This window comes from Colias philodice, chromosome 1 (genome assembly GCF_061535455.1).
Source record: "Colias philodice isolate Cphi_HAF_F1 chromosome 1, ilColPhil1 Martin Lab GWU primary, whole genome shotgun sequence".
NCBI classification, from domain to species: Eukaryota; Metazoa; Arthropoda; class Insecta; order Lepidoptera; family Pieridae; genus Colias; species Colias philodice.
Window position 1 is genome coordinate 4189532 of NC_143086.1, and position 17395 is coordinate 4206926.

A 17395-nucleotide genomic window follows, 5' to 3' on the forward strand; every position below is an offset into this window, starting at 1 on the left:
ATTGTTGAGCCAACACTCTCGGTTGTGAAGAGGGTACATTATCTATAATTGCCAATACGTTTACGCAATATGTTAACATAGATTTAGGTGTATCTCATGGCTCTGTCAAACGGAACGCGTACTTAGCTCGCGTCAGTGCGCTAACCTGACGCCGCGCTCTGATGCGTTGTATCTGACAAAGCCATTTAGTATTAATACGGGTTTACACCCACAAAAGCCAAATTATGTCGAACATTGATTGACAAAATAAAACTCACTGACACAGTAGAGTTGTAATATAATACTGAGTAATTTGTAGGACATGACCATGTTTCGGTAACCGTTTGAAATGTTACCAAATAACATTATTTACGAAGAGTTGAATTTTTACGTTACTTACTTCTTTGTGACATTACGTTAGTAAGGAATCATTTGTATCTGTATAGAAACTATGTTATTTAACTTCCCATTTTATCACGCTTAATTCCCAGTTCAAATTTAGTCTACTTTTATTTACATTTTTTAAGATTTTTGCATACATTTGATATATTTGTATTCAAATTGTTGATCGAATATTTATTTATGTACATAAATACCTGTTGCGATGCATTTTACACAATTGCTGTAGGAATATTAGGGGTAGTACAGGCGCTGAATTTTCAGTGAATTTATGGTTTTCTTGAGTGTTTGGTGCTTTGTTCTCTGAAAGTTATTGTAAAAGCTGCTGTTAACTTATAATGTTTTTCATGGATTTCTTTGTACGAGAGATGACATTATAATATTAAGTGTAATATGATTGAGATTTTTTTGGTTTAATAACTAATTTCTTAATACGTTAATAAATTTACTAGAAATTCGGCGTATATGGTTAGAGCTAACTATAAGAAGATATTTCGGTGCTCACTTACGCATAGTCTAAAATAAGACTTCAAGAGATGAGTTCCTCCTTTTAAATCCCGAACTCTTATGTACTTATTAAATTAATTAGGGGATACGATCTCTAAAACTTAAAACCATCCAGGTATGAGCTTAGCTCCCAAGTGGTTAACTTAAAACTGTAGTTAGGTTTAAATTTTATTAGTTAGAGGGTCAAATGCCAACGTCCAAGCACCGCGAATCCGTTGCTCATGCCTGATTTGCAACCACTTTCCTTTTAGCCAAATTTAATCTTACCTTTTTAAGTTAAGTTTGTTATTTTGTGTTGTCATTAATTAGTCATATCACGTCTTTTAGTCACTTGACCAACGACAGTAAATGCATCGTAAATCATTAATAGAAAGACATTGAAGACAATCGTCAAACTAAGATTATAAGGATATTGGATATTTACTTATAAGAAACGATTAACAATACAATGTGGATGCTTTAAAGTAAGATAATATGTAACTATTATCATCGGACGAGACAAATATTTACCCGGATATACTGAAGCGCTATATTTGCCAATTATCTACGGATATTATAGTTAGATTATCTACATTCGTCCTTATGGAAAGAGTTTATTGACGTGCTGTAATAGATCGTCTTGATAGATAATACATAGGAGTATTTTATTGAATTGTATCAAGGGTGAATGTATGTAAAATAACTTTAGATGTAACGGACATTACATATCTCAAACGAAATCTATTTTGGTCTATTATGTCGATTTTCTTAATTATGATGGACTAATAGCATATTTGGCAATATTGCCTCGGGTTTTGCGATTCGCACAAAATCTATGGCCTGTGTAAGGCAGTGCTGCATTTAACCATTACGTCATTAACGTTTGGTAAAATCTTACACAATACATTAATATTAAAGTAGTTTTTGTGTCTATTTATGTAATAGTATAAGTGTCTCTGATATTATTGATGTTTTACGAGTATTCTTTATATTACGCGGTGTTGAGGGAAGTTGGAATGCGTACGGAATAAGGTTGACCGATCAATCTAGAGATTATCTTTCGTTGATTGGTCGAAAACAGGGATTCAGTGAGCAGTTAGAGATGGCACAATTATATTTAAATAAATGTTTATGTTATGTGTTATCAGCTGTGCGGAATTACTCCGCATCATAATACTTAATAATGTAGTAGATATGTGTGTCCTATAGTTTTAAGGAATCCGTCATAACCCAAGCTAGAGTCCATGCCACGTAAGAAGTCCCACCGAGGGTATGGTCTAAATTTGACAGACAAAAATATGGGCTCTGACGAAAGATTGAATAACTACCACCATTACTAACTGGGCGTGCTTAAGAACTCACAGAAAACCCTGAAAAATGAAAGAGAAATGTTGAAAATTTTCTACATCTTTTGCATGCTCTTGGGTAAAATATAAAAACTTAAAGAGCTGATAGGGCCACATGTACGGGACTCCTTTTGGTGACGTGGACTCTAGATAACATACAAACCTCATTATATGGCGGAGAAATCAATTAGATAAGTTCCATTAAGACATTAAATATTTTCAGAACCTCATGTTACATTCAATGTTACGATAACTTATATGTGTTAGTACGATAAGAGATAATATTGGGATTGAAGTTAAATATTAATTTAACTTATTCATAATGATCAATTCACTCTAACCAAGATGTCAGTGAGAAAGTACTGGAAAGATCATATTAGGAATTAAAATTAAAATGTAACTCGAGTTTGGTGTGCTAAGATGTTTCAAAGTTATAGGTACGTTGTAGACGCTACGGTGGCAATATGGAAGTCAGGTAATTGCCTGACTTGGACGAGATGAAATCTGTTTAATGAAGTAGAGTGAAAGAGTGCGGCTTATAAACGGTCTTTAGCGATTTAAAATACAATGTTGTTGGTGTATAATCTGTCTATACATCTGATATGTCATCTTTGGACTTAACTTCAATCCCAATACTAATAAACATGACTGTTGTAGCAATTAAATGGTTGTTTAATGTTTCGTAAATCTATACTATGGATATTAATCGTTTAGGCCAGTATAATTTATTTAACACATCAATATTTTACGATTCCTTGATTATACTTGATGTAATACAGGCCTCAATGTTATTAATATTATATATTTTAGTCTTTATCTGCTAGCGGGAGTCCGAAAGTTTTATTATAAAAATTTAAAATTATAGAGAAAATTTTTGAAATTATAATTGAATTAAATTATCAACAGGACATAGACTTTAAAACGTACTTCGAAAATAATCACGAACTTACCAGAATTTACTAAGAATATATTATATTTTGATATTTCGGACTTCTGCAGCGTCGTATTTTAAGTGTCTATAGAAAAAATATTTTCTAAATCTATACTGTATCTTTGTATAATTTGTTTGCGATTTTTATTATTTTTATATAAAATGATTTTGTGGTATGAAAAATAGTTGGCGAATATTTAAATATCTTGACTTTCTTTGGTTAAGTTTTGTATACCAAAAATATAGAAATTGTGCACTGAAGATGACAAAATTAGTGTGAGGTGTGAGCAGATAGTCACTGTCTTCAGAGCATAGATGTGCATTTTAAATTTATTTAAATTTACATGTATATTTGTAATTTTAATATGTTTTAGTCAATTATGTATATAATGTATGTTAAGTTACCATGATATTAGTTGTAATTTACATTACTATGTTTTGTTATACTTCGACTTTCAGTACAATATATTTTATTATACAATATTACTATTTAACAATGATGTTCCAAGCTATTTAAATACTGATTGTTTTAGTGCAATGTTATGACTACTGTTGTAGGTATATTAATTTATATTTACACTTATTTAACAATTTCTGTGTACAATTTTTTATTGTATTTATTTTACTATACAATCTTGTCAATAAATATATCTGAATGTGCAAATATGTATTTCATTTTATTGTGCTCTAAAAGTATTAATTTATCTCAAATTAATAATTATCCACACTGATCCCCGTTTGTTTGAACGCGCTAATCTCGGGAACAACTGGTCCGATTTGAAAAATTATTTCGGTGTTAGATAGCTCATTTATCGAGGAAGGCTATAGGCTATAATTATATCATCACGCTACGACCTACAGGAGTGGAGCCACGGGGGTGAAACCGCGCTGAGCAGCTAGTATGATTACATACATAATAATTGTTAAGAAGGAAAAAACAAGGCAAGACAAGCTAAAATGAAGTAGTATACAGGCAAGTGGCCCATCCACTTGGCTTCATTTTAGTATCTTTTTGTTTTACAAAACTAATAACAATCTTCTATTAAAAATTAAGTGAAAATAAATGTGCCTGTTTTTGAGAGTGATAATAATTTGACGACGCGGTTGGCGCAGTGGTCAAGTAACTGCCTACTGAGCCGACGGTCCCGGGTTCGATCCCCGGTCAGGGCAAATATTTGTGTGATGAACTCAATTATTTGTTCTTGGGTCTGGGTGTTATTATCTATATATGTATTTATTAAATATTATATTTATCGTCGCCTAGTACCCACAACACAAGCCTTAATTGAGCTTACTGTGGGACTAGGTCGATTTGTGTAATATAAAAAAAAAAAAAAAAAAATCTAATAATAATAATAAAGGGAAGACAATAAGGGTATATATTATAAGTAGCGATTTAATCTGTAGGGATTTCAAATAAGACTATTAGCAACAGAAGTTTGAAATTAAAATATCTTATAGTTTGTATTGGTATGGTTAAACTGTTTAGTCAGTAGCACAAATTCTGGTAAGTGTACCAAGCTATGCGAGATGGTATCCATAAACAAGAAATTTTTCGATTATAAGATCAAAATAAAAATAATAATATATTTATTTTTAACAAATCGTATGAATAAACCAAATGAATAATTATGGAAAAAGAAAGTACATTCAACATCAAAGAAATAAAAAGCATATGAAATTCTTATTCCATTTATTAATTAATTACGCTACAAAAGTACAGCTTCCAAAAATAAAATCTACATTACCAAAAGGCAGACTCCAATTCGGACAGAGACTTATATTTTATCATAATAAAGGCAATAACAAAGTATCACTCCAATCTAAAAACTAAAGTGGCACATCCTGCAAACTTGACAAGTTTGCATGAGCATTTTGTGAATACGAAATTATGAGGAATGTTTTCATGCAGGCTTGACAAGTTTGACTTATATTAGGGGCCTCTAAAATAATACTACACGGAGTTACAGCACCGCCAGATACGTCGATACTTTTAATTTAAAAAGAAATGTTACGCATTTGTATAAATATAATATCAATATTATCACATCATAATGAGGAATGTGCTTCTGTATTGAGCTTTATAGATACAAAATTCATTATCAAAATGAATGTTAATCGACATCTATTTAAATATAGTTCACACATAAATTCTGGAATGAGTAGGAACATTAAAATAAAAATTTTGGCACAAATCTCTTGTTATACCCTGTTTGTAAAATATGAATTAAAGATTTAATTTAGTGTATTTAAATATTAATTTTATAACTTCTTTTCTATGATAAGCATAGAGAAATAAGGTACCAAAAATATTTTTATATATACTTCAGGTTATATGAAACTTTCATATTTTTGTAAATTGAGACCAAAAAAGTGAACTATCGTAAGTTCTTATTGCATTTCTATTTTCTACTAAAGAAGAGATTCTTAAAATATCTTTTATTACTTAAGAAACCATTGCACTAAATAATGATATTGTTTACACAAGTTTAAAAACTACAGTTGCTACTGCTACTAAAAAAATAATGGATATTGAGTTTACAACTGGTCATGCCAGATGTTTACAAGATATAAAACTAAATTTCTGTTTTAAAACTATTCCAAAGCTCATTCTTAGACATGTCACATCCATCCATAACACTTAATTTACTGTATTTAAATAAAATAATTATAAGAGCTAGCGCGCACAAGCAACTTTGTCTCCACAACTATTTTGTCTCTCCCATCAATTGTATGGGGAGTTGCGTCGCTACGTGCGCGCACTTTCATACTAGCCCATGGGTGGAGAGACAAAATAGTTGCGGAGACAAAGTTGCTCGTGCGCGCTAGCTCTAAAGTATGGACAAACATGACACAACAATGGTTTCATAAATAACAAAAGTCGCTTATCATCTAATTTATGGCAGTTACATAAGCACACAGTCGCAACACTGTAGAGTATAATATAAGCATTTGATACCGCAGCTCTCTTCCTCTGGAGTGGGAGTGCTTGATCGAGTTTTGTGGGCCGGCTTTGGTTTTATATACACACTGTCGACGTTATCACTCAATTTATCCTTCTTATCCAGATCTGTATTCGGCGGCTTAATAATAACCTTTTCATCGTTTTCGAGGTAATCACTGTTTTTCTCGTTTATTGAGTCACCTGCTGCATCCTGAAATTATAAATTAACTATTGCAGTTAACATGTAAAACAAAGCAAGGGCAGCATTTGTCACTTGAAAGTGTATATATTACTATATCAGTAATTAAAAGCTGACTAAACAAGTATTGTTTATCTTTGTGTAATCATTAAATCATCAAATTATGCCACATTACTTTTAATAAAATTTAACATAACACAGAATACTTGAAAGAAATTGCTGATTGAAGAATAGACATGATCATTTGCAATTGTTAATTTAAAACTATTTGTTTAACACACTTTAACAATTTAAAATGTGAATGATTTAAAATACATAATATCCTATATCCACCTTCTTTTTTGATAAAAGCACGTATATTACCACTTTCAACTATTTGCTTTCAATAGAGCACTATACTTAATTTTTTGTCTCAGTTTTACTTGAATATTGTGAAATCAGTCATAAAAACAATTATGTATAACAAAACCTAAGCTATTACTACCATCCAAGCCATAACATATATACATAAACAAAGTCTTTGGCAGCCATTGTAGTGGTTTAATTATACTGTTAATTGAATAACAAATTTATTATCACACTACTAATGATTTGGTACAAATTTTTTGGCAAATGTTCCATAGCTTCAATTATAATAAAAATAATCTACCTTAGGATTTTCTTTTCGTGTAAGTTCGCCAGGTTTCTCTTCCGAGTCTTTATCAGTGCTTGTATCAGGAGGGTCCTGAAGAAGAGATACTGTTCCAACTCCACCCAGAGCAGCAGCAGTTTTATCAGGTACTAATAAACTGGTTTCTTCCTCGATCTTCTTTGGCAATGGATTATGAGACGAATCACCTGACATGCTTAAAAACAAAATATCCAAATATTTAGTATTCGCCACGCGACGCTTAACGATTCAGCACTACTTATCAAAACAACTAATCGAGAGTCGAGACGTATTGTGAAGCTTGTATTCATTTGGAACATGACACTGTCATAAATATTGTGTAAACAATAGTCGGACAAACAAATCGCTTATTCAGTGGAGTGCAGGAGTGCAGTTATAAACCGATAATTCACCTTGGCGCTATTGACTGCACTAGCTGTTGCTCTCCGGACAAACGTCGCCATGTGCTTATGATTTTTTCGAAATCGTTATTTTCTTGCATTGTTTTGAAGGAATTTCAACCAAAAAGTTTTGTTGCTAAACGAAGAATTATAAATAACTTGTAATACATTTAAGGCAATGGGCAGATGTTAGTAGATTATCTAACAATTAATTTTTAATACAGAAGCAAGAGACTGCAGTTATCATTATTTAGAACATTGAATGTATTATATTTATTTGTTTTAGTTTTACCTACTTTGGTTTGCTTTTGTTTATTTTTTATAAGTTACGCGTTGCGTGAAACATGACGTCAATAAATGTCAATATTTGTTGTGATGTGACTTGGTAATATGCCTGCCATCCATAAAAACAAGTTCTTTTATTTTTGTTTATGATTTAAAATGAATTATTTATCGATTTATTATACCAATAAAATTTATTAAAATAGTTATAAAGTTTTTACAAAAAGAATGATGTCAAATTATTTATGGCCATAATTTAGTAGGTGATAATATCATGTTCACGCGGATCATGCAACACAAGAAAGAGCGGGAAGATTTAAAAAATTGGAAAGAAGTTGGAAAGAAGTCGGAAAGTTTCAAACGTGTAAGTTTGTGAGTTGAACTTACTAATATAAGTTCAAACCCTTAGAATAATTTTCAAACCAAACAATATTTTGAACTACATTGACATCGTTTATAGTTCAAACACAGTGTATAGGTACTACATGCTGTACATGCTGTATGATTTATTTTCATGTTTTGTTTTTACATATTATGAAGATTTTACATTGAATTTAATTTAATTTTTTCTTTTATTAAGATTCAAATAATAAGTGCATAACAATACATTTAAAAACGAATAAATTCTTAATTAAGTACTTACAAATTATATATTGTTGGCGCTCTTTCGTTTTCTCGCTGTTTGTTTTGATATGCATTGTAAGCATATTCCTTGTATTTGTTCTTTTTGCGTATCGGTAACCATATTACACCAATGCTGGTAGATGATTTGTTTTTTCCAGTATATTGCGGTGTGAGTGAAGGTTTAGTTGACGTCGATGGTGTGATTGTAGGTAACTTCGCACTGGGTTTGGGACTGGAAGAAACGTGGGTTGACTTTCCAATGCTTTTACCGGAACTTTTTCCCGGTAATCCGCCAGTTCCACTCTTGCCCATGGAACCAGCGGACAGTTTATGATTTTTTGGCGCCAGGTTGGAAACTAAAATGAATGACAATATTCTAATTAAAAACTTATGTAATAGTTAATACCTATAATGAAATAAATTGGTCGGACGTTATAACTTATAACTAAGTAGTTTAAAAAGTTTATGAATCCTATCCTTCCTACTAATATCCTAATAATATTATGAATGCAAAAGTTTATGAGGATGGATGTGTAGGTATATATGTATGTTTGTTACTCTTTCACGCAAATACTACTGAACCGATTAGAATGAAATTTAGCACACATATGGTAGAGGGTAACTTGGATTAGGTAACACATAGGATAGTTTTTATCCCGGAAATCCCATGGGAACGGGAACTATGCGGGTTTTTCTTTGCTTGTTTTGCATTATAAACGTACGCTGGGGTGGCATGAGTGGTAGAGTTTATGCCCCTATCATTTATCAAAACCTATTTATGGAGTAGTAAATTGCAGGATTTTCAATTGTGTGTGCTATAGGAAATTCATCCATACTAATATTATAAATGCGAAGAACTCTGTCTGTCTGTCTGTTACTCAATCACGCCTAAACTACTGAACTAATTTTCATGAAATTTGGTATGGAGATATTTTGATACCCGAGAAAGGACATAGGCTACTTTTTATCCCGGGAAAATGACGCATTCCCGGAAATCCCATGGGAACGGGAACTATGCGGGTTTCTCTTTGACCGCGCGGGCGAAGCCGCGGGCGGAAACCTAGTGTGATTATAATTTTTACCCAAGTCCCAATGGGAAAGATTTTTTAATATATAATTATTTTTTTAAATTATCTGAAAACTACATATTTTAATTAACTAATTATTTGGAAGAGCTTCGTGTGTCTTATAATATGTATATTTTTTAAATTTTCATGAAATTTGATTCTCTATAATAAATAAGCCTGTTAGTAGAGCTTCGGTGTATATTATATTAGGTACAGTGGTAAAGCTTCAATTTAATATAAAATGCTGCAGCCTGCAGAGTGCAGACACGTAATATTGTAGGTTATACTTGTATACGTAGTATATTATTATTAGTCTGTGGTTATACGTTGTAAAGTGAACATAAAACAAGGTAATTTATAAGGTTAAAGGCGTATCGTCGAAGCGAACAGTGACTTGCCTTCATTTCTCGCACCTAAGTCCTAACACATCCTTTGTTTATATTAAAATAAATACGAGGTCAATTCAACCGCAAATATTATAGAAAATCTATATTACACCTAACATGTTAATCATTGTTCCGGTGCTACATAACTAGGTAGGTACATTAACATCTATAATAATGTACAGGGATAATCTCAAGCTACTGAACCCATTTTATTTTATTTTTGTTTGAAAGATTGTTCCATTCCTGGCTATAAAATATTTAAAACATACAACGTAAACCGTGATTCAATTATAACTAAGACTGGATACATTTTTTTTTCTGGTACCTAAGCATTCTCTGACACTTACGTAATCGAGGGTGTCAATAAATACTCAAATAATAATACTTATATGTAATTATGTACTTATTACAATTTTTTATTTGTCTATTTTAAACATCATAATAAATTCTATGCGTGCATACCTAGGTACGTGAAGTCCCAAACAAATGCATAAACTCAATAACTTGTACATAGGTAGGTAGATAGTTGTTCTCTCTCCTCAACTCAGTAAAATAATAGACCTAAACTATTATGCTTGTGATGCACAGCCGATCTTTAATTATACAGCAATTTATCACTTGATATTTAGGTACATTTTGTAGTAGAGATGAATAATAATTATACAGCAATTAGCTTAAAATAAAGACCATGACGCAGAGAATGGTTTCAACTAAACCATCAAAAATGAATGTAGACATTATAATACCTAAAGGAACATAATTACTTTATAACTTCAATAATAGCATAAGCCATAGCCAATAGAGTTTTATATTTTACTACGATTTCAAAGAACACCATTATCATAATATTATTATCACGTTGCATTTGAACGGTTTAATATGTTTTCGAATTCTAGTTCGAGTCGCTTTATTAGTTACGCCAGCTGCTAGATGCTATTCACATTCAGCAATGTCACAGATAATATACTATACTGCATTATTAAACTTGAATAATATGATATTATGTGTGTAATGACACCTTCCACTGCGTATCAAGTTCCTGATCAATATTTTTTCATTATGGAGCTCAGTATTAAGGATTCATGACAAGGCTTCTCGAAATATTGCGGGGTATATACTTGTGTTGGTGAATAATAATTAATGTTAAAAACAAAAAATACACATATTTCTGCAAGTATTGTATCAAGGCTTTTATAAAGTCCTGCTAATATTATAAATGCGAAAGTTTGTGAGGATCCGCATGGATGTATGTGTATGTGTATGTACTATGTATGTTTGTTACTCTTTCACGCAAATATTACTGAACTGATTACAATGAAATTTAGCACACACATAGAGGGTTGGAACTTGGATTAACACATAGGATATCCCGGAAATCCCACGGGGACGGGAACTATGAGATTCTTCGAAAACGCGGGCGAAGCCTCAGGTGGAAAGCAAGTATTCCATAAAGTAGAGATTGTACTCATGAATATAGATTTTACAAAGGTTAACAGCCCTTAAATCACAGGGTTAAAATATTCAAATTGCCACGGTGGAATAGCTAAAAAATTTCACCTTTTTCTTTATTGCTATTTCTTGTACATTTTTACACAGATAGCCTGCATAATCTTAAGTTACTACTTTGTGATGAATATTTTAATGGATTAAAAATAAGTACTCAGCGAACTATAATTTTACGAAATAGGTATAACTACTACCTTACCTACCTTGTATAACCTTAATGATAAAACTTTTTGAAAAAAAAGGGTGAACTTTGAATGGAACCTTTTGAATTGTAATTCCCACTTCGATGACTTGGTAGAATTGCCGAGATACACATCATATTGTAGTAAATAGCTAATATAATGCATAAGGTATAATTATATAGCAAGCCGGTTTACAGTCACGTTGTAGCCCTTTAAAGTATTGCCTTCCATACGTTGGTATTTGTGCAGTGAGGTGGACCGTGGCATGACTTTGTTTCTACATTACAACTCGAAATTGAACACTCTTTTTGTCATATTATTTTATACTAGCAGCTAACCCCGGCTATGCCTGATTTACTTCTTTTTGACATAATATTTTGCAGTGCTGTCTTTGCTTAGATTTACTTAAGATGAAAAGTAGCCTATGTTAGATGAAAGATGAAGCATTCTAGTGATGAAAGAATTTTTTAAATTAGGCGTGTAGTTTTCTGTGTGAAAAAATTACGCACATACACACAAAAACACAAGTGATACCTCTTTATAACATTAACGATAAGTTTATATATTTGATTACATATACTAGATATTACTTATAAACAATAAAAACATTATCATCACATAATCGCGCTGCGCTTTATGTTGCGAAAGTTTCAAATTTAAATAATAGGTATATTTCGCAATTGTTTACGTTGATATATAACATGGAACACCGTACAATATTAGGTATATGAATCATAAGTAGTAATGCGTGATTATGTATTTTAGAAGACAATTCACTTTAACGTATTTAAAATAAAAATAACTTACAATTAGGTACCTGTTTTAGGCCATTTTTTGTATCGTTGCTTAGCCTCTCAAAGACATAGTAATAAAAATTAAATGACTAGTTATTAACGATATTGTACATTTTGCGTCATCGTTTAAATATTCTTGCGAACATTGAGGATGAGGGTCAAAATAATCTCAGAGGGCACCTCTGATATCACTTGATTCATATTACCACAGTAAATACGATAATATATCGATACATCTAAACACAATAGTTATCAAGTTACAATTTTATTGCTATACAAACATACATTATTTATGTTGGAAATAAAAGTTATTCAAATAAAATTTCACTCAGCTTTCACCAGGTTTTTCCGTACAAATATTTGATGATAAATATATATTATACAATGTTTTTTCAAAAATTAACTTACTTTATTAGATGCTTAGGAATGTGTTAGAGGTCCATGACATTTAGAACGGTACGCTGCACACATAAATCCCGTTCGTGTAAATATTAAATAACTACCTAGGTATATACACTGCGCGACTGTCCGTGATCACTGCCGTCGAAAACTGGTAGTTGGTACACATGTGGAGTGAACACCTACGAATACATTGCTAATGACACGTAATACCCTCTTATGTCTTATAACCATAAAGATCAAAATAGCTTGATCCTTCGTGGTTTCGCTGATCGCTGTCGATTAACTTTTGCATTATAAAAGAATCTTCCTTGCGTCATTTTTAACGAACCTAAATGGCCATATGTGTGAAGGAAATTGGAAGGGTCGCTCGATAAGTGATTCTACGTTGCTGGAATCTCTTTCGCAATAATGTATTGATGCTTGATTATTTGTAATATAAACGTTACACGTAAGTAATAGCCAGAACCTGTTTTTGTACATTTCGCTGAGTAGTTTTCGTGTAAACCTTGTAGAAATTTTGTTTGATTAGGTCACCGATCAGTTTTTGTGTTGATTAAACAAAAAGTTTAATAAAAAGCAATCGCTCTTGTTTTTACGGAATTATCTAACCTTAATTTGGCGTTATAATCAGAATCGGATACATAAGAACTGCAGGTACATAGTTATACTATAGTTGTTATTATTTAATTGAAATGTAATGCACACGAAAGTACTAGAAAACTACATAATATTATGGAAATAAATAGCAGAAGTTTTCAAACAAAGGGAACAAGTTCAAATTCATCAACATTACCACATTCTGCTCTATTGCCCACCGCTCTACCATAAAGGGACTCTATGAAATGCAACAATTTATGACAGTGTGGTTTAATATTTATTTATTTACTTTTAGCACCAACAGCTTATACAAACAAGATATAATTATGTAGCAGTTAGGATAAATACAAAAAGCCAATTAAAATATAAAAGTAATAAGCAACTCCGTAGCTCGGAACTATTTTTATAGTAGAGAAATATTATTATATGATTTACTACTAATTGTGAAGTGTGAAAAAGCATCCATTAACATAAATTTTCGGCGTATTATTTCACGTCTCTAAGTTTCAATTTCAGTTAACATAAGATGAAGAATTTACATGTACATAAGAATTGTGTTTAAAAAGTTCCCATGTGTGAATGAAATCCTTCTTATTTCACGCAAAATACGGGAAAACAGGAAAACTTAAATATTTTAAACAGTCGCATGTTTTTGCTCAAACTTTCGGTAATTATAAACTCCGAAATACAAGCCTTGTTATCATTTTTTTATAAAAATATATGAACAAAAAGAATCTTAATACATATTATGAACACATAGGATATATTATATTCAGTTTTGTGCTGTGTGAAGCTACAGCACGAATCCACGAAGCCGTTTCTACGTGATGCGCGAACAAATTAAGAAACTGACAGCTGGCAAATAGGTATATAATAAATAAAATAAATTCAACGAAATGCTGAGTAATAGTATTATATTATCTGTGGTTATACTATATTTAGAAATGTTGGTGGGTACATTCTATTCATCCTCATATAATAAACGAAAAAGTTTGTACCTAAGGATGGATGGATATTTGTTACCATTTCACGCCAAATCAACTTATCGGATTTCAATAGAATTTGGTATCGAGAGATATAATATTTTTTACTCGGCAACAACGTACAATTCCAGTTAGTAAAATACTTTTTCAATGTAATCGTGAGTACTCTATAAATAATAGCTCATATCTTTATTTCATTGTATCTCCATAAATTACATTACGTAAAGTCTTGACTTAAGATTTACTGGTTTTTTTCAAATCTAGAGACGTTGTTTATTCATATCTTCATATTAGATTTTGTACATAATATCTATGTTGTACAGTGCTGACATAATAATGGCATACATTGTTCAGGAAAATAACAGGCTAACAAATTGTAATGATGTTGACTGTACATTGTAAGTAAGGATATTAAACGCAAATTGGACAAATGTATTGGCAAATAATATTGTTTTATTAGTCTTCGAAAATATTGCTCTTTGTGTGGAATCGGTACTCAGTTTATTTGTATAGTTATCGACGTAGTTACTACAATTTCCCTTCTGGAGTTGACTTGTTCAACTTACAATAAAATATATCGTTTTTTCCTGACGATAAGATCCAATGAAGTCTTAGATATTTAAAAATGGTATGATATTCTGTTAAATTGAACGTTATATTTGAGTGATTCGTTTTGAAGACATATAAACTGGATGGATCTTGGATGAATTGTTTGAAGTTAGTATTAAAAAAATTTAAAGTTAGTGCTACGTTCGTTATTTGAAGACTATGATTTACTACTGAAGAAAGTTACAGATTGCAAGTTCGCTCTACATAAAGTACCTACATAAAAGTTATAAGTAGACCGGTACAAAATATTTTTTTGTCAATCGGACATTACCACTTAAAAAGTAGAATTTTTTTGTTAAAAAGCATGATATCAAAATTTATTTTGTTATTCACATTCTTATTTCGTCATCATAGAACGAGTATTTGGTAACATATATTCATTCATGACAGTTGACACACACTTTAAATCCAAGTCTTATCAATCGGTGTGCCTACTCAGTATTATTTTGAAATATCATTAGGTATTTCAAAATAATACTGAGGTAATAATAGGTATTCTTTGGTATTATTCATTCATCATGATGACATGATGACGTTCAAAAGTTTGAATTCACTTTTAACATTTTCCTTATAGGTACATAATTAAAACCACAAAACTCAAAATAAATGTCATATGGATTCTAATAAAACCACAACATAACTCTCTTTATGTCGCAGGCGGGTAAAAAGTACCTACTGTAATGCTGAAATCTGTACTAAAACTATGCCATTACTACACAATGAAACAAAATCAATGTCAAGCTGAACAGCGTTTATTGAAATAGACATGGTCCACGGAAATAGCCTCTAATTGAATGTTCACGAAGCCCGTGACGTCACACTTGTGCAACTGTCAAGCCATGTACTAGACGTGCGGTAACGTCCATCATTCATTTGTATGTCATATTCCTCTAGTTAGCAATTGTAACTGAGTTTTAGTTTGCACTTGGTTTGCACGCATAGATGACGTGTCATATGGTAATGTACATTTTCTTCAGTATTGCGTAACTCTATTTCAGTTTCAATTTTATTATCTATAACTGGTAGAGCTGGGATGAATTGGGAGGTTTTCCTGGCTCCTGAGACTGCTTTTAATAATTCAGGAGCATATTATTAATATTGACATATCAATAAAGTTTTTTTTTACTATCTATCTTATACTAGATTTCCGCCCGCGGCTTCGCCCGCGTTTTCAAAGGAAAACCCGCATAGTTCCCGTTCCCGTGGGATTTCCGGGATAAAACCTATCCTATGTGTTAATCCAAGTTACCCTCTATATGTGTGCTAAATTTCATTGTAATCGGTTCAGTAGTTTTTACGTGAAAGAGTAACAAACATCCATACATCCATACATCCATACTTACAAACTTTCGCCTTTATAATAGTATTAAGATTTTACTAGGTCTTACTTTTGCGTATGACTGATTGATTGAAAAAGCAATCTCTATTTCTACTGGTAGAGTTAAAATATATTATTATAATTCTCTGGCGTATTCTTAGTTGATTTTCTTTATAAGTACTTACTTTTATCGCATTCGGCCTAAAAACTTGTAGGTTAAAAGCTAACTCATTAGGTTAAGTGCAATAGATATTAATATAGTTGTCTTTACGTTACATATAATTACAAATAGTTAATAGGTATTTCAGCATAACTCCTCAGAATAGATCAGAGAAGCAATAGATTAATTATACACATTCTTAATTGAAGACGAATTGCTAAATAATTATGAGAACATTAATTATGTTCAATGTGTTCCCTCAAGTTATAATCATACTATAGTATATTGAATTAAAAAATAAATTTAGTATACTTACCTGCTGGTAAGTATACTAAATGTTTATGATAATTTATCTAAAAACAAAAAACATCATTCATCACTCGAAATACAATAACATGTACTCAATAAATTTTCATAGCCATCTTCAACAAATCGGATTTATTTAATTTCATTTCATGATCGGCACAAATCATAACAAAAAATATATTATAAAGAAAACACATGTAGCGCTACGAAGTCCTTTGAGCTGGCCAATTAAATTATGAAATAAAAAAACCAAGGTCATGTTGGATTAACTTTATTTATCTTAAAAACGTTACGAACACAATATCAATAAAAATTATCAGTCATTTCGAGCACTCACAAAATATCAATACCTACCTTAATTAGTTACTTATGTCTAACAAAATGCAATGTGGAGTAAGGAATCACCGTGTCAACGCTTATTTTGTGACAATAACCACAGCTCTAATATAATACATATCCTTTAAATACCTCATAACTATATGGAAAAGTTTAATTAGGAAGGCAATGACAAACAATGTACCTACGCGTTAAGCCAAATTGTTTTCGATTTAGATTCTCTTCACCTTGAAGTATTCAAATTTAGTTTATACTGTTTTGTAAGAAGAAAGAAGCTATATATTATGACTTTTGGTATATTATTTGTCTTGCCCAAAATAAAAATGGGGAAAAAACGTGAACTACTACGTCTATATTAATAACGATTACTTATAGGCTTCTTGGAGTTGATATGGGATTAATTAAACACAATTTTAAATTAAATTTGCTATTACATACATTAGTTTTCAATATAGGAATGATTTTGTTTTCATAAGTTTTAGCATTGACCATTAACCCAGCACCACGAA

General features: G+C 31.3%; 1 protein-coding gene across 2 annotated transcripts; it reads right to left on the reverse strand.

Moving 5' to 3' along the window:
* Positions 1-5466: 5466 nt before the first annotated feature.
* Positions 5467-12809, reverse strand: LOC149491092 (uncharacterized). Of its 2 annotated transcripts, XM_089705731.1 has the most exons (4): positions 12584-12809; positions 8260-8596; positions 6934-7129; positions 5467-6296 (listed from the first exon to the last, which is right to left on the reverse strand). In XM_089705731.1, the coding sequence occupies exons 2-4, from the start codon at positions 8550-8552 to the stop codon at positions 6048-6050; spliced, it is 738 nt and encodes a 245-aa protein (XP_089561857.1). In that variant the 5' UTR covers positions 8553-8596; positions 12584-12809; the 3' UTR covers positions 5467-6047. The 2 variants fall into 2 exon arrangements, with proteins under 2 accessions (XP_089561857.1, XP_089561922.1); XM_089705796.1 differs by lacking the exons at positions 8260-8596; positions 12584-12809 and adding an exon at positions 7347-7597.
* Positions 12810-17395: the final 4586 nt, after the last annotated feature.